This window comes from Mytilus trossulus, unplaced genomic scaffold (genome assembly GCF_036588685.1).
Source record: "Mytilus trossulus isolate FHL-02 unplaced genomic scaffold, PNRI_Mtr1.1.1.hap1 h1tg000244l__unscaffolded, whole genome shotgun sequence".
NCBI classification, from domain to species: domain Eukaryota; kingdom Metazoa; phylum Mollusca; class Bivalvia; order Mytilida; family Mytilidae; genus Mytilus; species Mytilus trossulus.
Genome location: NW_026963317.1, coordinates 3,002,444 through 3,025,691, shown reverse-complemented (window position 1 = coordinate 3,025,691; position 23,248 = coordinate 3,002,444). Strand labels below are relative to the sequence as shown.

General features: G+C 30.4%; 1 protein-coding gene across 1 annotated transcript in view; it reads right to left on the bottom strand.

Moving 5' to 3' along the window:
* Positions 1 to 22,954, bottom strand: part of LOC134701407 (general transcription and DNA repair factor IIH helicase subunit XPD-like) — a 50,375-nt gene extending 27,421 nt beyond the window's left edge. The window contains exons 1-13 of the mRNA XM_063562555.1: positions 22,878 to 22,954; positions 12,078 to 12,177; positions 11,496 to 11,573; positions 10,632 to 10,694; positions 9,719 to 9,829; positions 9,136 to 9,252; positions 8,343 to 8,396; positions 7,456 to 7,518; positions 6,720 to 6,843; positions 6,103 to 6,199; positions 5,383 to 5,492; positions 3,910 to 3,933; positions 1,715 to 1,883 (exon numbers count right to left, since the gene is read on the bottom strand). Of these exons, the coding sequence (XP_063418625.1) occupies positions 1,715 to 1,883; positions 3,910 to 3,933; positions 5,383 to 5,492; positions 6,103 to 6,199; positions 6,720 to 6,843; positions 7,456 to 7,518; positions 8,343 to 8,396; positions 9,136 to 9,252; positions 9,719 to 9,829; positions 10,632 to 10,694; positions 11,496 to 11,573; positions 12,078 to 12,177; positions 22,878 to 22,882 (1,115 nt within the window). The 5' untranslated portion in view covers positions 22,883 to 22,954. The remainder of the gene's footprint in view (positions 1 to 1,714; positions 1,884 to 3,909; positions 3,934 to 5,382; positions 5,493 to 6,102; positions 6,200 to 6,719; positions 6,844 to 7,455; positions 7,519 to 8,342; positions 8,397 to 9,135; positions 9,253 to 9,718; positions 9,830 to 10,631; positions 10,695 to 11,495; positions 11,574 to 12,077; positions 12,178 to 22,877) is intronic.
* Positions 22,955 to 23,248: the final 294 nt, after the last annotated feature.

Here is a 23,248-nt window from a genome sequence, read left to right as displayed (position 1 = left end):
TAAGCAATAACATTCAATTCTTTTACAAATGCAGATCCTAGAGGTTAAACAGTAAAAAATGGACATCTACAGTTTAGACCAGTTGAAGCCAGCCTCCTTGTGCAGATTTTCTCTGTGTTGAAGACCCCATTGGTGGCTTTGGGCTGTTTTCTGCTCTTTTGTACAGTTGTTCAGAGCTCCAGAAAAGCTGCGTATTTGCGTGATCACGCAATACAAATAATAAAAAAACCAATGCAATTGCACATTGCAGGGTTCAATAACCCAATTAATTCAAAGGAAAACCCAATTGTATGCCAATACCATGAGTTCTCAACCCTTTTATTGGCTACCACTTGCGTTATTTACCCTGTTACAGTCGTCGCGTAAACTATTTTTATAATATTTATAATTGGAAATTTCCTTTCGTTCTAAAAATAGATCCCTGCATCAAGTAACTGAATTGGGTCCCTGTTAGAGTTTTCCATTGCTCAATAGGTACACGTGTTTTTGAAAACATTTCGACCTTCTCGGCGTTTATCCAATTAGCGTGTGTCATGTAGTCAAATTTTTTTCACATTCATCTGGATTTATCATAACATACATTGAATTAAAACGAAAGTGAATGTCCGGTAAAAATATTGAATAGAAGCATATTTTCTGCTTCTTTTGAAAAGCTGAGGGAAAGTTATGATGGTAACAAGACTCAGTCAGTGTTTTTAGGAAGCGTGTGTGCGTATCTTAACAAGAACATTGCTGATAATAACGGGGTTTCCTCAAAAACGAAATCAGTTGGAAAAAGGGAAAGGCCAAATCAATTATGACATGATAAAGCATCAGAAACCAAAAGTTCTAATAAAAGACAACTAAACCCAGATTTATGAAAATTGGAATAAAACAAAAACATTCAAGTATAATTAGAGTTAATATACTATTTTTTTTCATTTTATGGTTAATTAATGAATACACACACAGGCATTGGTCTCAGAATTTATTATATAAACATGATAAAGGTATAAGACGAGTGCCTGTGAATACACATATCCATTTTGTATCAGTTTATATGAGAAAATACAAAACTGGCAGAAGGTTTGAAACGGAACACAAATTAAACCTACAATTGCTCCTCTCGACCTTTAGTGAATAAACCAAATGAAACAGCTAGCAAATAACCCTAACCCTAACCCTAAACCAAGTAAAACAGCTAAACAAAGAAAGAAACATATTAAAGATGGAAAAAAATCTGGGGTTGATATTCCCTAAATATTCAATATTGTGTTGATGAAAAAAACCAATACATTAAGGAGCTTGGTGGTGAAAAACCCAATTTGATATTAACATGAGGGGTGAATATGAATTGATAATGCAATTAAAAAACTTTATCACCCAATTGTATAAGAAAATGGTGGGTAAAAAACCCAATTAGTGAATTCTTATCTGGAGCTCTGGTTGTTGTCTCTTTGACAAATTCCCCATTTCCATTCTGAATTTTATCATATTCAACAATGGGCAATTGCCTTCACATTATCACAAACACTAAATCACCCAGAGTTTAAAACAGATTTTTCATTGATGGTTAATCAGACTTTATCAGTATAAGATATATGTTAAAGGTTTTCTTTCAATGCATACTTTTTACCTTAAAGGTTTTCTTTCAATGCACACTTTTTACGTTAAAGGTTTTCTTTCAATGCATACTTTTTACCTTAAAGGTTTTCTTTCAATGCATACTTTTTACCTTAAAGGTTTTCTTTCAATGCAGACTTTTTGAACACAGTCTTTGAGGAAGGATGGAGGACTTTCTGACACCACATGTTGTACTCTAAATCTAATTTTTAAATATTCTAAAAATCTTTTCATAAATGCTGCAAAATGTTCCGCTGTTCTTATATTACCAGGTACATTCTCTGAAATATAATGTTCAAGATTACACTTACTAGGTATTTCCTCAGAAATATAATGTTCAAGATTACAATTACTAAGTATATGCTCAGAAATATAATGTTCAAGATTACAATTACTTGTTACATTCTCTAAAATATAATGTTCAAGATTACAATCATTTGATAAATTCTCTAAAACATAATGTTCAAGATTGTAATTACTTGGTATATTTTCTAAAATGTAATGTTCAAGATTACAATCACTTGGCACATTCTCTAAAATATAATGTTCAAGATTACAATCACTTGGTACATTCTCTAAAATATAATGTTCAAGATTGTATTTACTTGGTACATTCTCTAAAACATAATGTTCAAGATTGTAATTACTTGGTATATTTTCTAAAATATAATGTTCAAGATTACAATCACTTGGCACATTCTCTAAAATATAATGTTCAAGATTACAATCACTTGGTACATTCTCTAAAATATAATGTTCAAGATTGTAATTACTTGGTACATTTTCTAAAATGTAATGTTCAAGATTACAATTACAAGTTTACATTCTCTAAAATATAATGTTCAAGATTACAATCACTTGGTACATTCTCTAAAATGTAATGTTCAAGATTACAATTACTTAGTGCATTCTCTAAAATATAAAGTTGAAGTTTATAATTACTAGATATATCCTAAGAAATATAATGTTCTGTTCATGATATTCAAGATAAAAAGTGAGTTTCACTGTAGATGCAACCGAGGGTTTACAAAATTTATATGATTAAATAATCACAATCTAACAATAGTAAAAGGAGATGTTAGGCATACTTTAATTAGACAGCAACCCAATGACAATAAACCAAAAATGTAATGAATTCAATATAGTCATTAGTTTAGACAAGTGTCAACATAATATTCAAAGATCTGAATTGCTTTAGGTATAGCAAATTGCAAAAACACTGTCTTCTTAGTAATTTGTTCACCTCTTTTTAAGTGTTTTGTGGCTAAAGTCTGTTAATCTTTCGAATTTGTGCATAGCATTCATTTTTCATATAGAAAATAAAATTGAGAAAGGAAATGGTGAATATGTCAAAGCGACAACCACCCGACCATAGAGCAGACAACAGCCGAAGGCAACCAATGGGTCTTCAATGTAGCGAGAATTCTCGCACCCGTAGGTGTCCTTCAGCTGGCCCCTAAAAATATGCATAATAGTACAGTGATAATGAACGTCATACTAAACTCTGAATAATACACAAGAAACTAAAATTTAAAATCATACAAGTCTAACAAAGGCCAGAGGCTCCTGACTTGGGACAGGCGCAAAATTGCGGCGGGGTTAAACATGTTTATGAGATCTCAACCCTCCCCCTATAGCCAATGTAGAAAAGTAAAAGCATAACAATACGCACATTAAAATTCAGTTCAAGAGATGTCCGAGTCCGATGTCAAAAGATGTAACAAAAGAAAATAAATAAAATGACAATAATACATAAATAACAACAGACTACTAGCTATAGCAGTTAACTGACATGCCAGCTCCAGACCTCAATTAAACTGATTGAAAGATTATGTCTTCATCATATGAATATCAGGCACAATCCCTCCTGTTAGGGGTTTAGTATCATACTATCATAAAATATATGAGAAGAACATAACCTGTGTCATGCCAACAACTGTTTTTTAGAAATAAATGTGTTTAGTTCCGATGCAAAGACCCTAATCAGTGAATCAATATTAAAGCCAAAATACAATGTATACTATAACTGCTAAGATATACAATAATTGTTTAACATTTCAGATTTCAAGGCCTCTTAGAGCCAAGTATGCAGTATGGGATTTGCTCATTGTTGAAGGCCATACGGTGACCTATACATGTAAATTCCTGTTTTATTTTGTATCATAAGAAGAGTTGTCCTATTGACAATTACACTACATCTTCTTTCTTATACAGTAGCAAAGGTATTCCTAAACTTAAAAATATGTGAATGAAGCTATGCAGAATAAAAACCTCACAGCAAACTTCAAATACATGTAAACAACTTACCTTGAAGTACTTCATCTGGTAAAACTGAAAGGAAAGTAAAAATTAAAAAAACTGTAGATCAGAACATTTTTTCTGTTGAATGTTTTCAAACAAATAGCTTGTTTGAATTTATAAACTAATAGGACACAAAAGTAATTAATCCAATAGTCTAAGACAGTAGAATTTTGGGGTCAAAATACCATTTTTGAGGTAAAAAAGTGTGTATGATACATGACAAACTACGTACTAGCTTATGTTTCTTTCAACAAAGGTCAACTCCCTTCATACATATTTATACTGCTAGTATTCTTGCCATTTTTAAAATATGTACAAGTTGATTAATACTGTAAATTATTGCATACATTTATTATTTACATTTTTGAAGTACATTGTACATTAATTTCTTAATTTACAGTATGTAATGTTAAGGAGGTACAAGATTTTCAGAAAAAAAATAAACATGTATTTTTCATTACAAATTTCATTAATTACCTTTAGTAGCTGTTACTTTATCATATGGTACAAAGATCATTCCAAAAAAAAATTTGTGTTGGCCCCAGGTGACTTTTAAAATGAAGATATCATTGAAAAAGCTCCAAATGATCTCCCTTTTATGCAAAAATGCCATTTTTTGGCATTTAAATTGAAATATCTTTTTTAACTAATCGGTGACCTATATTTTTTATTGTTGTTTTTGAATAAGCTGTACATAAACTACATAATTGTAAAATTTAAGCGATTTCTGTTATATAGTTCTTTTTTTATTACGATATTACCGCTTTTTCTCCTATTAGTTCAACAGAAGAAAAAAAAACATTAACAAAAATGCATGCTTCTTTCGAAGGCATATTGTGAGTGTAAATGAACAGTGACCCCATTTTTTTAGTTCATTTTTCTAATAAGTATCAGATAAAGTTCATTTATAGAAAAAATTAGGGAAATCCTAGTACATTAAATTAAAAAATTTGATTTAGACCCGCAAGCCCCCTTAAAAAAACCAAAACAATAATGTGTCTATAGTACATGGATGCCTCACTTGCACTATCAGATTTCAGATTACTTTTTGATTTTGTTTCTTTTCAGGTGTTTTGAAATAAACAAGAGATATAAAAAAACATGTGAAACTGCGAGCTACTGCTCACTGATGATACCCACGCCGCAAGTGGATAATATTAATAGTGTAAAAATATGTAAGTGTTCGGTTAACAGGAAGTTGTGGAGTGATGAATCTGAAAACGCCTCACACGGTATAGCTGACTTATATAAATCCTGAAACCAAATTTCAGAAATCCTTGTATTGTAGTTCCTGAGAAAAATGCGACAAAAATATTCATGGGACAGACGGACTGACTGACGGAAGGACAGACAGAGGTAAAACAGTATACCCCCCCTTTTTTAAAGCGGGGGTATAAATAGTTGAAGTTGTTAATTCATATTTATAAAATAAAATATAACCAAGTCAATTTCATGTAAACTATTTAATATATAGAATACCTGGATTAGCAAGTACTTGGTCAGTTTCCCTGGCTAAATTTTTATCCCTAAGTCCTTGTACCAGTTTCAAATATTCATCATTTAATCTTTCAGCATTTGATTCTTTTATTCTGAAAAATAGATCTCCATACATTAACACAGTATACAAACAAGTTTCAAGTTGATTAAATTTTAACTTCATCAAACACTACTTTGTCCAAAAACTTTAACCTGAAGTGGACAGACGAACAAACTGACAGACATTTGAAAGGATGGACCCACAGACCGGAAAACATAATGCCCCTCTACTATTGTAGGTGGGTTATAAAAATGTACAAAACAAACTAAAACTTGGGAAATCCTCACAACATTTGTCCTCTTACATTGCCAGTTAATTATCTTACTTTTCAATTTAAAATCATATTTTTTTTTAGATATATCTTGTACAGTTCAAAACATTTAAAAAGAGAAGAAATATGTGCATAAATTATCATTTGCATCTTTTGCATTTGTAATAATAAACTTTCCATAATTGTTCACAACTGCAAGATTCATTTCTGCCATTTTATAATGAGATCTGAATATCAAATGTGAGTTCTATTAGATGCTAAAGTCCTATTAATAATAAAATTATTACAAATTTTCCTCAATTTTCATCATAAATTACAAATGCTTGTTTTGCCTCATCTTAATTCAACCAAATTCTTTTCAAAAATAATTTGATTTGTATGCATTTTTTACCTTTTAATATGTTCACTTAGTTTTTCTAGATTCTGTTGACATTTTTCAAGCGTCCGTTTGGAGATTTTTACACTCATAGATTCTATACATACATTATCTGAAAATACATATATATATATATATATATATATATAAATCTAACATGTTAATGAGTCTTCTGTGATAAATGTGTTTACTTTCAAAAAAATTATGCAATGATTAGCTAAACCAACTACAGTGGATTCATTTATTTTCATGGGTATTAATGTCCATGGATTGAGGAAAATTTACATTTTCGTGGATATTTGATTTCGTGGTTTTGCCAAAGTCTGCATAAATTCCTAAAGAAAATTTGTAACTCATTGGACATTGGAATTTGTAGTTCCCGGTTGAACACAACAGTCAAGAAAATTGGTATTCAGTGATATAATAATGAATTTACAGTATCATCTGGCCTACTGTTTTTCATCTCATGTGAAGGGTCGATCTGGTTCAAGAATATGTAACTGGTGGATTCAAAATGTCTCTCACTCTCTTTATCATTGATAACCAGTTGACATGCAACTTCTACACACAACTCAGCATATGTTTTAAACAATACAAAAAAAATATCTTCTGCATAATACTTTAATACATACCTATGTTGTGAGCCTCATCAAATACAACTACAGCTTTTTTAGAAAGTTCACTGGAAACAAGTTCTGAGATTTTAGGATCTAATAAATAATAATAACTGTACACAACTATATTGGCATGATTTATCTGAAATGTAAAATAAACAAATAATTATGGAATCCTATATAAAAATCCTGTGCATACTGACTCCATATTAGACTTCATACCATATATAACCATTGACTGCTTGATGGCTGATTAACATCCCAACATCATATGCATGTGCCTGTTCAATGTCTGAAACTTCTTCAGTGATGTTGCATTGCATGTCATACATTATGCAACTACAGTTCACACATAGCCTATTATGTCTCCTGTTTGAGATCAGACAGCGCTACCACCAGAAAAAGTCAGAATAATATCCTCAATAATCTGTAATGTCCTTTCATTGTCTGAACCCAATCGTAAATTTAAACTTCACAGTAAGTGCCGCCAGTAACATTCAGGAAACTTAGCTGATTTTGTCTAGCATGATTACATGAAACCACTGAGACAGTGTTGTTTCTATTAAAGTATCATGTTAAAATGACACACATATTAAATTCACAATTTGGTAGAACTTAAATTAAAACCAAACTGGTAACATAAGGACAGTCAAACAGGTCTCCTTAGGACATGAGAAAACTGACCTATAATCTTTGTAAAACTTTGCATATTACTTCTAAATATCTTATTTGTATCAAATCAATACCAACTTACAGCATATCTGGCTAAGAAATAAGGGCAAAATCCTCGATCTTTTCCATAATCTTTTAATTCATCCTGAAATAAAAAAATCAGTTCCTTCAGAATTTTATTAAAATTCAGACATCTATATAAGGAAATTGTGATACAATTTGGGGTTTTGTACTAAATCATTGACTTTTACTCAAAATGGTTTAAATTTCATATTCAAAATTTTAATTTGTATTAGAAGACTAAATAAAGTCTCAATGATTTTTTGTCTTCTAAAGTTAGATTTCATGATTAATAATAAATCTACAAGTGATATCACCAATCTTCGTACAACATCAAAGGATAATGAAATCACATCTTTTTTTATACATTTGTTCTTACAACTGAAGTTTATAATGCAATTTGACACATCTTTTTGTACCTGTCAAAACTCACCAAACCTTTAATCTAGTGATTGTCTTTTTTTCTTCATTGTTTAAGTATAAGTCAGGCCGCTGATTTTCATGTTTGAATTGTTTCACAATTTGTTCATGACTTTTATAGTTTACTGTACAATATTGCTTCTGCTCATTGTTGAAAGCCGTACAGTGACCCACAGTTGTTTACAGCCTATTGTTATTGTCAACACATAACAAGAATGTGTCCCAAGTACATGGATGCCCCATCCGCATAATAATTTTCCATGTTCAGTGGACTGTGAAAATGGGGTATACACTCCAATTTGGCATTAAAATTAGAAAGATCATATCATAAAGAACATGTATACTAAGTTTCAAGTTGATTAGACTTCAACTGCATTAACGAACAGAAGGCACAGACCAGAAAAAATAATGCCCATAAATGGGGCATAAAAAATTTATCTTGTCTGCAACATATCAAAAGAAATAACCAATTTCAAAATAAGTACTTACTAAACCATATATTCCTGTTGGTAGAGGAGTTTGTCTTCCAACCTTATCAAATTTCTGTAATAGAAAATATATACTAATTAGAATTAGAAGTGCATTGTAACAATGTACAATAAAATTCAGACATCTTTGTGAATTTCTATTCTTGTGACAACCATCAAGAAGGAGATAGATTTCGCAAAATATAAAACCATTATTTGATAAAATTTATTGTAAGCAGTATTTTCGGAAAAGGTAATAATTAATCTCCTATCTTTGTCTATTTTTTAACAATCGAAGTTATAAATGCATTCAAAATTTTCTGAATTTACAGTACATGCATGCTTACAATGAATTGGGCAAGATTTTATTAATTTGTACAGACACATGCACATGTGGAATTTCTGAAAAGATTAGTCTTCATTTTTCTGGGAAATAAGATAATTACATTTAATACAATTTTCTATGAAAATTTGTAGAAAAACTGTTATGAATTAATATGTTATCCAATTAGCTGTTTGATGTTTATAATATTGGCTTATTAGAGGATATATATAGAAAATATCTGAACAATATGTACTCAAACATATTTGGTCTTGTAACAAAAAATATGGCTACTAAACCTTGGCATCATGGGAAATAAACTTATCCTCATGACAATGGAGAGACCCAGACTAACAAAGAGTTACTTTTTATTGAGTTACTTTTCATTAGATTTTACTGAATTACCTAGCAAGCAACACCAACATAAATATCCATTTTGATTTCAACAGTTTTTAAATAAATAATTATATTCTTTATTTTAGTACAAACTTACTTCGTAGAAATCACAAACTGGAACTGTAGGATCACTCTTGCGTTTGACTCTGATGAAAGATGACGTCATTTTATGACAAAGTCCATCCATACTTTTTCCTTCTCTTTCCTGGCTAACCTGATTGTTAACAGAAGAGTAAGATTCAAACAGATAACTATTCTATTAACTACTAAAGTGAAAATCTTTAAATTCACCGAATATCTATGTTTTAAATTCAAATATGGCTCAACCTTTTGTTTAAGTTTTTATATGTTTAGTTTAGTTGACTGTTATTTGTTGCTTCCTTTTTTCAGATCGCAATGCTGTCTTTATTTCTTGAAATGATGATTTTGGATTATCTCCCTTGGCATTATCCTAATTTTAACAAATTGCCTGAGTGCTACCTTTTTACTACATAAAACTTTCATGAATGTTCATAACTTTGTGAAATGATCTTCATTTATTAAAAAAAATCTTCAGAAATCTAAAATCAGAGTGTTAACATAAAGTCTAATCAATAATTTGATTTAACTTAGTTTAATTTTGATTTTTTTTACATAAAATTTCTTAGAATTCTATGTCATTCTTGGACATTCTAGCAAACCTCAGGATGAATACACAGATTTTTCCTGGAGCTTAGAGCTAATCCCACAATTTGTAGTTTCTCTTTGGATTCTTCATAAAACTTGACCAAGTTCTTTAATTCTTCAACAACCTGTAATTAATCAATATCAATATCAATCAAACAGGAGCATGAAAAGTGACACTTAAAATGCTAATAATCTTTAAATATTCACTCCAAAATATATCTGTATAAATTTTCTAAAGGGAAGTAAATCAGAATGAAATAATCTTCAATTGTAAGCAGCATCTGCATAAATTATTTCTTCACGGAATGATCAAATCTGCTGTGTCCAATATCTTACTATCCTACTATTTGTTCACATTTACTTACCTATATATTTTGCATTATAGAAAACCAGGACATTAGGTCACATTTTAGCATATCAGATTGTAAGGTAACAGCCCTTAGGGAGACAGGTAAGCCTGCACTGAATCAATGGATACATGTCTTTTCTAGCCCCTCAATGTTGCAGGCTTATAAAATTAAAGAATAAACGGGGATTTTGTCCATGGGACACAGTTGCCTTTCTTGCAAATAACGTTATAAAGGGACATAACTCAAGAAATGTAAAATTGACCCTACCCAAATTCATAATTAATCTGAGTTTTAAGGTAATAAGCATTTTGTATAATAATATTTATAAAGTTTAATAATATTTGATTGAGGCAAACTCGCCAGAAAATGGAAATGAAAAATTCAGCAATTTTTCCATTTTTGCATGCTAGGCCTAAAAAAAGCTAGTGCTGTTTTTGAAGTTATATAGTTTTGTCCCTATAATAAATTGATGTCACAACCTCTCACCCTCATTGTAACACACCCTATCACAAGTCACTTAAGTCAGTTAAATGAACTCATTTGCGTCATTAAAATACAAGATAAATGTCCACATTACCTTCTCTAACTCAGACACTGTTCTAGAACAATATATCAACTTTGTTACTTCTAAGGGGTTGGCCTATAAAATAAAAAAACAAAAGTCATAATCAAAACAAACAATTAATATTTTGTTAACCAGTAATTTTAAAGTATTACAGAAAAAAAGTCTTTTTTGATTTACAAAATGGACAGTTTTTTTTTATTCAGTGTTTTTTACTTTTGAGTGCAAAATATATTTACCTTGAAATACTTTAAATTTAGAAATTATTAGTAATTCTACATATCAGTATTTTTTTTACTGAAATATTTATAATAACAAGCATTTCTTAAATTTTCTATTGACATGATTGTTACATTTAAAAATTAATCAGAAAATAAGATGCAAACTTCATTCAGCAAAGTTATGCTTTGATCTCAAGAGGATAGTAAGAAGTTTTGTTCAAAAACATATAGTGTCAGGTTAACTGAAATAAATGTCACAGATAACAGGCTACTATTTGAATTTGGAATTATTCTTAATTTGCATAATTTCTAGTGCTGGAAACTTTTAATAAATTCCATGCTTTAATTCTGTACTCAAATGTTCTGTGCTGTGCACAACACTTTCTATTACAAAGAAGACAGTACATTTTCAATAGAATGTACTGTGCCACGCACAACACTTTCTATACAAAATACATTGTATGGAAAGTGTTATGATCCACTCAAAACATAATAATACATTATTTTGCCAAATCAACATGAAATTTATTAAAAATTTCCAGCATAAGAAATTATGCAAATTCCATAATTAAAAATAATTCTAAGTTCAAATAATAGCCTGTTAGATGTTAATTTAAATGTACTTCTGTAAAAGTTGTGAATCTATTAGTATAATTACCTGCATATAAGCAACAATAAGAGATAGAAGTGATACTGTCTTCCCTGTACCCGAGGGCATCTCCAATGCACAGTGTCCCTGTCAATAGTCAATGACAAATATATAGCATTTATAAAAAAAAAAAACTTTTGTACAATTTATATGAGCTGAATGATTTCTGTTCTTTTCGTGCACACAATCTTATGATTAGCCTTTACCCTTGAAATCCTTGTAAAAATCCTTGTAAAAATCCATGTAATAATTGAAAAATTGGTATCCCACAAAAAAATAACGAAAATAGTATACATAAATGGGGGGGTTAGGAGGGGGTCCTAATCCTGAAATCTCGAGGGCACCAATTTAAATCATGTTAAATCCCGGATCCTGAAATTGGAAAAAAAGAATTCCTGGATCCTGAAGGGGTAAATCCGGAAATCCCAAGCTTAAAAACACCCGATTCCGGAATCCGAGTAAAGGTCCTATCCCCCCTCATAAATGTATAGGTGAATCTCAAACCAGGGGTAAATAAAACAAGATTTTAATTTTCTTTTATATCCAGGATGTTGCACAGTTACATATTGATAAGTCAAAAGTTATAATTACCTTTGCATCTAGTGTTCTTTTTAGCTCTACCATGTACATATACTGCTCTGGGTAGATGTAGTCATAAGGGAAGAGAACAAGCAAGCCATCTACATTTATCCTGTTAAAATATCAAAACAAAATATTATTATGTGTACTAATGAATGTTCTTCTCAATAACTGTTTTCATGCAGTCTTTGCTGATAAATAAATTTGCTTTTGCATGATGGCAGATTTCTCAAGTTGTATATTTTCCTGGTGACCCCTGAAACAGTCGCAGCTTTATACGACCCCAGAGTTTGAACCCTGAACAGTTGGGGCAAGTATGGACACACCATTCAAGCTTGATACAGCTCAGAATTTGAATAGTGATTAAATAGGTGACACAACATAGGTTTCTGACACAGAATGAATGTGGTCTAAGAACTTAAACTTAAAAACTTGAAATTTTTAAATTGGACATTTACCTATTATGGTCCAATATCCAAAATCTAAATACATGGTTGATTCAGCATATCAAAGAACCCCAAGAAATCAATTCTTGATGTTATCAAACAGTCTAATTGTGGACCCCGATTTGGACCAACTTGAAAACTGGCGCCATAAGCAAAAAAAATAATACATGTTTGGATTCTGCATATCAAAGAACCTCAAGGATTCAATTTTTGTTGAAATCAAACAAAGTTTAACTTTGGACCCTGATTTGGACCAACATGAAAACTAGGCCCATAATCAAAAATCTAAGTACATGTTTAGATTCAGCATATCGAAGAAGCCCAAGAATTCATTTTGTGTTGAATTCATATAAAGTTTAATTTTGGACCCCAATTTGGACCAACTTGAAAACTGGGCCCATAATAAAAAATATAAGTACATGTTTAGATTCAGCATATCAAAGAAGCCCAATAATTCAATTTTTGTGAAAATCAAACTAAGTTTAATTTTGGACCATTTTGACTTTAATGTAGTCCAATTTGAAAACAGGACCAAAAATTTAGAATCTAGATACACAGTGAGATTCAGCATATATTTTAAAGAACCCCAATTATTCAATTTTTGATAAAATCAAACAAAGTTTAATTTTGGACCATTTTGACTTTAATGTAGTCCAATTTGAAAACAGGACCAAAAATTTAGAATCTAGATACACAGTGAGATTCAGCATATATTTTAAAGAACCCCAATTATTCAATTTTTGATAAAATCAAACAAAGTTTAATTTTGGACCCTTTGGGCCCCTCATTCCTTAACTGTTGGGACCAAAAGTCCCAAAATCAATCCCAACCTTCCTTTTATGGTCATAAACTTTGTGTTTAAATTTCATAGATTTCTATTCACCTATACTAAAGTTATGGTGTGAAAACCAAGAAAAATGCTTATTTTAGCCCCTTTTTGTCCCCTTCTTTCTAAACAGTTGGGACCAAAACTCCCAAAATCATTACCAACCTTTCTTTTGTGTTCATAAACCTTGTATTTAAATTTCATAGATTTCTATTCACTTATACTAAAGTTATTGTGCGAAAACCAAGAAAAATGCTTCTTTTGGCCGTTTTTTGGCCCATAATTCATAAACTGTTGGGACCAAAACTCTAAATATCAAATCTAACTTTCCGTTTGTGGTCATAAACCTTGTGTTTAAATTTCATAGATTTTTATTTACTTAAACTAAAATTATAGTGCAAAAACCAAAGTGTCTTCTGACGACAACGATGACGACGACAACGCCAACGTCAATGTCATACCAATATATATAGGACCACAAAAAAATGTTTGTGGTCGTATAAAAATCAGCTGGTAATCACTATTATTTCAATTGCAAAAAACAAACTGTTAACATGAAAAGGCTGGGGATAATTAATTCCCCAAATGGGTCACAGTTGCCTTTTATGCAATAATTTGAATCAGGGTCTGTTTGCCCTGATACAGGTTAGCTCTTATATATATCTGTTTGTCCAAATACCTGTTCATCCTTTTTCAAATTTTATTTTGCTGTCTTGACGTCAAACGAAAGAGTTTTGAATAAAGTAAGACCAAACATTTTTATTGTGAATTTAAGTTCAGAAATTGATGGGTGCATTTATTATTGCGGTTGTCATTTAAGACTAAAATGCGATTTGATTTTTGAGATATTGAGAAAAAAAATCGAAATGCAAGTTTAAATTTATGCGATTATAACCCTGTATGAGAATAAAATGAGCTCACATTAAATAATATGCGTCTCTTTATTTGCACAATTTTATCTAAAACTGCAGTTTATATCTTTGATATAGAAATAATGTTGCCTGTTATGAACATGTTTTAAAAAACCAAAAAATTGCAAATAAAAATTTCTTCAAGTAAATGTTACCAACTATTCTTGTAGACATACATTTGTAAATCTAGATCAACAGCTAAAAACTTTTAAGTGTCAACAAAAATAATCTAAAAATGTTGTTTTTGGGCATTTTGTAAGATAAGACAGAGGTTATATGACATTGAAGATTAAAATTGCAGAGTGCCCTTTGGTCAATTTTTAAAGTATTTTTCAATACAGGGCATTGTACAATGTGAACAAATTAAAAAAACTTATTTTATTGAAATGTGGATTCTTTCTTGATTGCAAAAATATATATTCACTTTAAGAAATATTCAAATGACTAAAAAAACATAATTATTGATGGGGAATAAACAATGGTTTGTTATAATCAAAAGTTTTTAAATTTTAAAACTGCTTCATGCCAATTCCTTATAAAAATAAGTGACCTAATCTAAATTGTTAATTATTTACAGATGATTATTGGAAATTTATCAAGTAAATTATAGGCCTTACTTGAATACCTTTTATATATTCATATTTCTATTCATATTTCATTTTTTAAAAGATCTTTTTAATCCATTATTCATTTATCTTTCAGATATAATTTACAGAATCACTTTATGTTATGTAGATCAAAAGAAATTAGCAATAGATAAATCTATCATCCTTATATATATTATATTTACAAACATTTATTTACGCTGATTTACGTGTGTGCACATATAACTATATAAACACGTGTTGACTACAAGCCGGTCATCATGGTAGATTTAGGCAAATTGAAAATTGACCTATCGATGGACAAAACCATTAATGACTATCCTCTTTCATCTCTCCCATCAAAGCAAAACAAGAGGACTGGTAAAGCAAAATTAAGCCTTTTCGAGCAAATTGACCCAAACTTGTATGATGAACATGGTAAAATCATCACATTCTACACAAACCTTGACAGAATCCAACCATGGATAAAAACACTAGATATTTACTATTATGACAATCTTGGAAAGGAACCTGATTATGATATTGAATGGTATGACGAACCCAAAACATGGGAAAACCGAAACAACAGTGGAAATTCTGTGATGATTGAAGTATTAAAAAAGGGGGAACTTCAATTTAATATTACATTTTTTGTCACAACAGGAACAATAAGAGTACAAGGCAGTCATTGTTATGAGTTTGTGGATATTCATTTTCCAATTCTGAAAGATATTCTTGATAAAGTTCTTACAAACATATCACAAACCAGTCCTACTAATACATGTATTTCACACGAATGTCATGATGACAATAACAATACACACATTAACAGTTGTTATCCATTCGTTTGATGTGTTTGGACTTTTGATTTTGCCTTTTGATTTTGGATTTTCCTTTTGAATTTTCCTCGGAGTTCGGTATTTTTGTGTTTTTACTTTTTATTAATGAATTATGCCCTGTTGACAAGGTCACTTGTGTATTACCTGACTCCCAGACTGGGTTAAAATCAGTACTAGTACAAGAAGATCAACCTCAAAAAGATGATTTTCAAAGGCTTGAATTAAATTTAGTTGACACGCTGGCTAAAATAGAACACAGTCACAATGAAAACTTCAGCAAAGTATTAACTGCTGTTAAACAATGCAATGATGATGTTCTAGTCTTGGGAAAAGGTAGAAAAGACGACAATGAGATATCAACATTACAATTAAAATATAAAACCGTACAAACAGAAAAACAGACTTTGGAAGTTAAATTAAAACACGAGCAAAGCAATATTATGTTAATTAAAGCTCAACATGAAGATCAAATGAAATGTCACAATCAAATACTGGAGGAGACTAGAGCAGAAATGAAAAAGGTATTAACTACTTCAAACTCTGAGATCGACTTTCTATCGGTAAGCCTACAAACCAAAAATGAAGAAATTGACAAACTAACTGATACTCTAAAACGACATACTCAACACTTGGAGAAATTACAAGAAGAAAATATCTCTCTCCGCTCCCAAATGATTTCTCGATTTGAAGATTTTCATCTTGTTAATGCAGACACGAAATATACTGACAAATCTAAACTTGACATTGATAACAAACCAACAATTATTTTAATTGGTACATCCAATACCAAACGTATCAATGCAGAGAAGATATCGCCATCATTTACAACCAATAAGGTTACTGCTTTCAATTTAGAAGAAACTAAACAAGCTATTTTGGAGATATCGGATATAATTCCAAATCTAATAGTGTTTCATTCCCTGACGAATGATTTGAAAATAAAATCACCACAGCAATGTGTAGAAGAAAGACAAGATATTGTCAAGCTTGCACTTCAAAAATGGCAAAATAGTGGTTGCATCATCTCTCTTACTACTCCTCGACTCGACAGTGTAATTTTCAACACAAATGGACAAATCATAAATGCCTTGTTGAAACAAATATATGATGTCAATAAAGATGTTCTACTTGTTGATCATGGCAATATGTTGCGAAATGGAAACCCAATTGCAGAGCTACTAAGTGAAGATAAATTTCATCTCTCTGACTCTGGCGTGTCTCAGCTATCGGCAAACTTAAAGCATGGAATACACACTGCCTTAAACATTCCCATGCCAAATTCAAGAGGTAGATCCAAATAACGCAACACAAGAGGACGTGGACGTGGACGTGGCAGAGGTCATCATGAATAACTTGCTTTTTAATATTATACATATTACCATATCATTATGTTGACTTCCTTTAACATGTTTAAAGTCATTTACATATAATTTATATATACATGTACAACTTTATATATTTCTTCTTTTTTTTTGGGGCTGATAAATTCATATTCTCATTTGAATAGATTTTTCAAATGAAACAGCCATTATGTGAAGAAGTCACACTATTACATGGTCATATGTATGTAACCTCTGCTAGGTATAAAAGTTCGCCTTTTTTATTTTATTTTATTCATTTTTATTTTTAGTTTTCACATTTGAATCATACTTTTGATCTTGAATTAACCCAGGATATCAGGTTATTCAACCCAAATCAGTTTAATAGTTATTCAGTTAAAAGAGGATACATAGAAAAGAAATTATCTGTCATTATATCATAGACTATTTGTATTTAGAAAACCATTGTAAAAACTATCCTCTAAATAAATCTACTTATTTCAAATATTTACATTTCTGAATATTTTCCTTGTTGTCTCTTCCTTTTATTTAGAGACTAATTTTTATTATTTTTTTTTTTATAGATAGAAAATCTATTCTATTATTTATACCAGATTTAATTGTATCAACCAAAATGCCAAAATCAAACCAATCATCTGTAAAATTTGGTTATTGGAATATAGGTGGCTTATTTTCAAAGGGCATGAATAAAGCAGAGGATCCCCTTTTTCTGAAACATATAGAGAATTACGACATTGTTTTTGTAGTCGAAACTCATGTGGGATATAATTCCCAAATACACAATATTGGTAAATTTCATTATCATCCAATATGTAGAAAATTATCAAATAATAACCGTCATTTTGGGGGTATAGCAATTCTACAGAAAAGTCACGTTAAACCTCATGTCAAAATATTGATTAACAGTAATCCAGATTATCAATGGATTAAATTAGAAAAATCCTTTTTTGGATTTAAAAGTGACCTATTTATTTGTGTACTGTACAACCCCCCTGTTACGTCTAAATATACCCAAGAACTCTCTTCTGATGTTTTTGAATGCATAGAAAAAGATATCTTTCAGTATAAAAAAATGGGTGAAATTTTGTTATGTGGAGATTTTAATGCCAGAATAGGCTCTGAAAATGACTTTATAGTAAACGATGATTCAAAATTTACTCCAATTTTTGATACATACCCTACTGACAAAAACATTATGACAAGAAAAAGTTGAGACCAAAAAATTGATCAAAGAGGCAAAGAAGTTTTGGATTTTTGCATTAGTAAACAAATAAGAATTTTAAATGGCAGAGTTCTTGGTGATACATTTGGTAATTTTACTTGCTATACCCCCAATGGTGCAAGTGTGGTTGATTATGTTGCTGTGTCGGAAGAAATTCTTGAAAATGTACTGTATTTTAAAGTATCCAGATTTATTCCCACATTATCTGATTGTCATTGTAAACTTGAGTGGGAATTATCTGCAAAATATTGTGTTCCTGGAGAAAATGATATTCCAATCCAGTTGAAAAATATGACACCTAATTATATCTGGACTGACTGTTCAGCAATCAAATTTCAAGAAACACTTTCTTCAGATACACTACAAAACTACATACTAGAATTCAACAACAGCACAATTCAATTTACTCAGACATCAGTAGATGAAGCATCATCAAAACTTTCAAACATCTTTTTATCAGCAGCAAATCTATCACTTAAACGACCTTTAAAAAAACACACAAACAAACAAAAAAACAAAAAGTGGTTTGACGCAAGTTTACAACAAGCTCGAACTAACTTGCTTAATTATGGAAAAATTTATTCAAGATTTCCATATGATCCAATTATCAAAAATCACTTTTATAAACTGAATCGTGAATACTCCAAACTAAGGAAATATAAATACAAACAATACAAACAATCATTGATTAGTCAGCTGGACTCCTTGCACGAAGAGAATCCAAAACTGTATTGGAACTTAATTAATGAACTACAGGAAAAAAATGAAACTAAAAAAAAATGTGGAGTACAACCATCAACTTTGATATTACATTTCCAAAAGTTGTCACAACTGAAAGGTGAATTTCAAAGTAGATATACAGAGCTATGTGAAAAACTGAAACAGTTAGAAAACTCAAAATGTTTCAACGAGTTGGACTCCGTTATCACTGAGTCTGAAATATCCAAAGCCATTTCACACTTAAAATGCAATAAATCATCAGGCTTGGATAACATTAGTAATAATATGATAAAGAATGGACAGACTTTCCTTTTAAAAAGTTTTCAACAGATGTTTAATACTTGTCTGTCTTCAGGTATATACCCAACATCTTGGGCTGAAGGTTATATTACACCAATTTTTAAAAGCAACGATACAAGTGACCCTAACAATTATAGAGGAATAACAATAACAAGTGCAATTGGAAAGCTTTTTAATAGAATATTAAGTCTAAGACTGGACAAATTTCTTCAGGAACATAATATTATACATGATAGTCAAATTGGATTCACAAGGAATGCCAGAACTGCAGATCATATGTTTATTTGAAACTGTCTTATTAACAAATACTGTAATTCAAAAGAAGGTAGACTGTTTGCCTGTTTTGTTGATTTTCAGAAGGCTTTTGATACTGTTATACATACAGGGATCAAGATTAAACTACTAGATATTGGGGCTGGGTCTTATTTTTATAACATTATTAAAAGTATGTATGAAATTAGCAAATCATGTGTCAAAATTCAAAATCAAGTAAGTGATTTTTTCCCCATTAGATATTGGAGTCAAACAAGGTGACAACCTCAGTCCGAATTTATTCAAGATGTTCATAAATAATTTGCCCAGATATTTGTCAGATACTAGAGACCCAGTTAATGTCAATGACAAAGATCTACATTGTTTAATGTATGCTGATGATATTGTTTTATTATCTACATCAGCTGAAGGACTACGAGAAAAGCTGGGAATGCTTGATAAATTTTGCAAAGATTGGTGTCTCAATGTGAATACTAATAAGACAAAGGTGCTGATTTTCAACAAGGCAGGCAGACATGTAAAACAGATATTCACATTTCAGAATATAAATCTGGAATGTGTTTCAAAATACAAATACCTAGGTTTATATTTAAGCTCATCTGGTTCATTCAGTTATGCTCAAAATGAACTATACAAAAAATCCCTGAAAGCTCATTTCAAATTAAGGAAAGATCTTTTATCACTTAATCCTGATGTAAAAACAAGTATTCATGTTTTTGACGACACTGTAAAACCTATTTTATTATATGGTAGCGAAATATGGGGGATGTTTAATTCTCTTTCCTCTAAATGTAAGAAGGAAGATATATCTTTTGAAAAATTATATTCAGGTTTACCCTGTGAGAAACTTCATATAAAATTTTGTAAATTTATACTTGGGGTACACAAGAAAACAACAAATGCTGCAGTGTTATCTGAACTTGGAAGATTTCCAATATATTTTAATATTATAAAAGGAATGTTATTGTACTGGTATAGATTAGAGAATTTAGGTAATAATTTTCCTCTATTAAAAGAGGCATATACACAATCAAAGACACTACATCACATGAATATAACATCATGGTATGGTTCAATAAATGTTGTTTTTAAAATACTTGGTATTGACTATACAAATGCCATAAATGCTCCAGTTTGTGAATCCTTATACAAATTTAAGAAATATATACAAACCAAGCTATCAATATTGTTTATTAGCTGTTGGAAAAAACAAATAGATAAATTTTCAGACAGTAAACTGAAAACCTACCTTTTATATAAAACAAATTTTGGTTTTGAAAAATATCTAACATTGATCAAGAATTTTGAACTTAGAAGAAGTTTTACTAAATTACGTGTATCTTCTCATAGATTACAAATAGAATTAGGTAGATATCAGGGTATTCCCCGAATTAACAGAATATGTAATAAATGTTCTTCCAATAGTGTCGAAGATGAGGCTCATTTTCTATTTGATTGTAACAAATTTGAGGATGATAGAAATTGTATGTTAGCTAGTATTGCACAATATAATTCTTATTTTAATCATATGAACAGTCAAAGCAAAATTATCTGGTTATTTAGTGTAGAAAATGTTGAGTTACTTAAAATAATATGTAATTTTATATACAAACATCTTCCTTAGTGAAGATTAGTTAAAGGAAATCTATGTGTGTATATACATTTGATTGGACATAGAAAATTGTATTCATCTGAATATCACAAACATACTAGCCGATTAAAAAAAAAAATAATTGTTAAGATATATTATTTATTCAAATGTTCTCTTATATCCTTGAGGCATCGTCCCCTGGTATCAACTGCATTCAAGTTACCTATGATGCTTCCTTGTTTGCTTTTGATACAGGTAGGAAAGAGACATTTACACACATTTTACATGCCTATGGCCCATAAGGTATTGCCCCCTGGTGTCAGCTGCCTTTAGGAAACCATAATGCTTTCCTATTTGCTGCTGACACAGGATGAGTCATGGACATGTTTAATTTCTACTTTCTTTTTGGCTAATTATTATATATTTAATTGATCCAACTTTTTGTGTACTATACATATGTCATGTATGTGGATATCTATTTTTCTTTTTTTATTTTTGGGCTGCTTGTTTGTTATCTATATCAACCACACTTGCAATAAAATGCATTCAGTATTAAAAAAAAAAACATACTATAGATTCTTTATCTACGTATTCTTTAAGAACTTAAATAGTTCTCGTTTAACTTTTTTTTTTTTTTTTATCTCATTGTTTGTATTGTATTATGAAAAAATTATTGATGTTGTAATGTTTATGCCCTTTGGGGCCCATAATTGGAAATAAAATATCTTATCTTATCTTATCTATATCAAACATCTATAATATACATTTGTGTATTCAATTGTAATTAGGTCAAATAATTTGTATATTAAGTCTTTATAATTATACATACCCTGCAATATACAAGACTGGGGTTGATAAGTAATGTGTTCAATCTGATTGACAGTTTAAGAGGTGGTGCATTATAATTAAAGGTCTACCTTGTCTCTGATTGTTTAGTGATAATGACAGATGTCAATCATATTAGTATTGTATCAATACCCAATAACCTAATCATTTTTTTTTTAAAAGCCTGCACATCAACACACCTTAATGTCATACATTCTTTAATGATATACCAATCTTTAACGCCTTACTTTTTTTTAGCCTTCAATGAAAATTTAATGGCTAAATTGGGTCTCTAAGTTGAGAGCAAAATATAAAGTCCAACCGAAAATGGTGGCTTCAGCATTATGACATCGAAGTAAGGAGTTAAAGAAAAAAATTATAATAGCCTTTCCAGACGTCATAATTATTTGGACTAGGCAAATGGGTGCTGTTATATGTACCTTATAAATTGTTTTTTTATTGTTCATGTAATTTTATCTACTATTCTATTGTTCTATTGTACAACATTAGGGAGAAAACCCTAGACTTGATAAACGTATGTGAGAATTTTTCTGATTTTTGTACTTATGATGATAACAAATTATTTTCAGCTACTCAAGTTTCTACTCTAGACTCTACTTCTTTACTAGTTCAGACATCATAATTATTTTGACTACTTGAGTACTTCTTTACTAGTTCTCCCTTTTTGAGTATTATCTGAATTTGGAAGTCCATTGTTTATCAATATTTGATTAGATAAATGCTATCTTCTACCAACGGGTTTTTTGATATATAGTGTATATAAATTCAGTGAAGGATATTATTGACATTATTGTGATGACGGATTATTGTTGTCTGTAGATATTGAAGAAAGAAAAACTGTACTCAATTGAGGTAGTCCCAACGTGGACGGAAAAAGAATACCAGAAGAAGATAATTATGATGTAAAGCATTACTTCATGATTCAATTTTTTAAACAAATGATGCTGATCATGCCGATTTGTTTTCACCGGAAGTTCTTTTCGGAATCACTCGAACTTACGATAGAATTAACTACCGACAGATCACTTGTTAACAATATAAGACTACTGCTGTCACTGAGTGTTTTCAGCGACGTCATGGCCTTTGCTGCGTTCGATTGTAGTACTTTTCAGTATAGATCAGTATATGTAATCACATTTATAAGTTTGTTGTGTTTAATTCATAAAAATAGTGTCACGTTACAGAGAAAAATAATAAGCAAACAGTTTTATTTTGGCATACTGTAAAACATGGTATGGTACGATGGTATGGTATGTGGTATGGTATGATGGTATGGTACGAATAT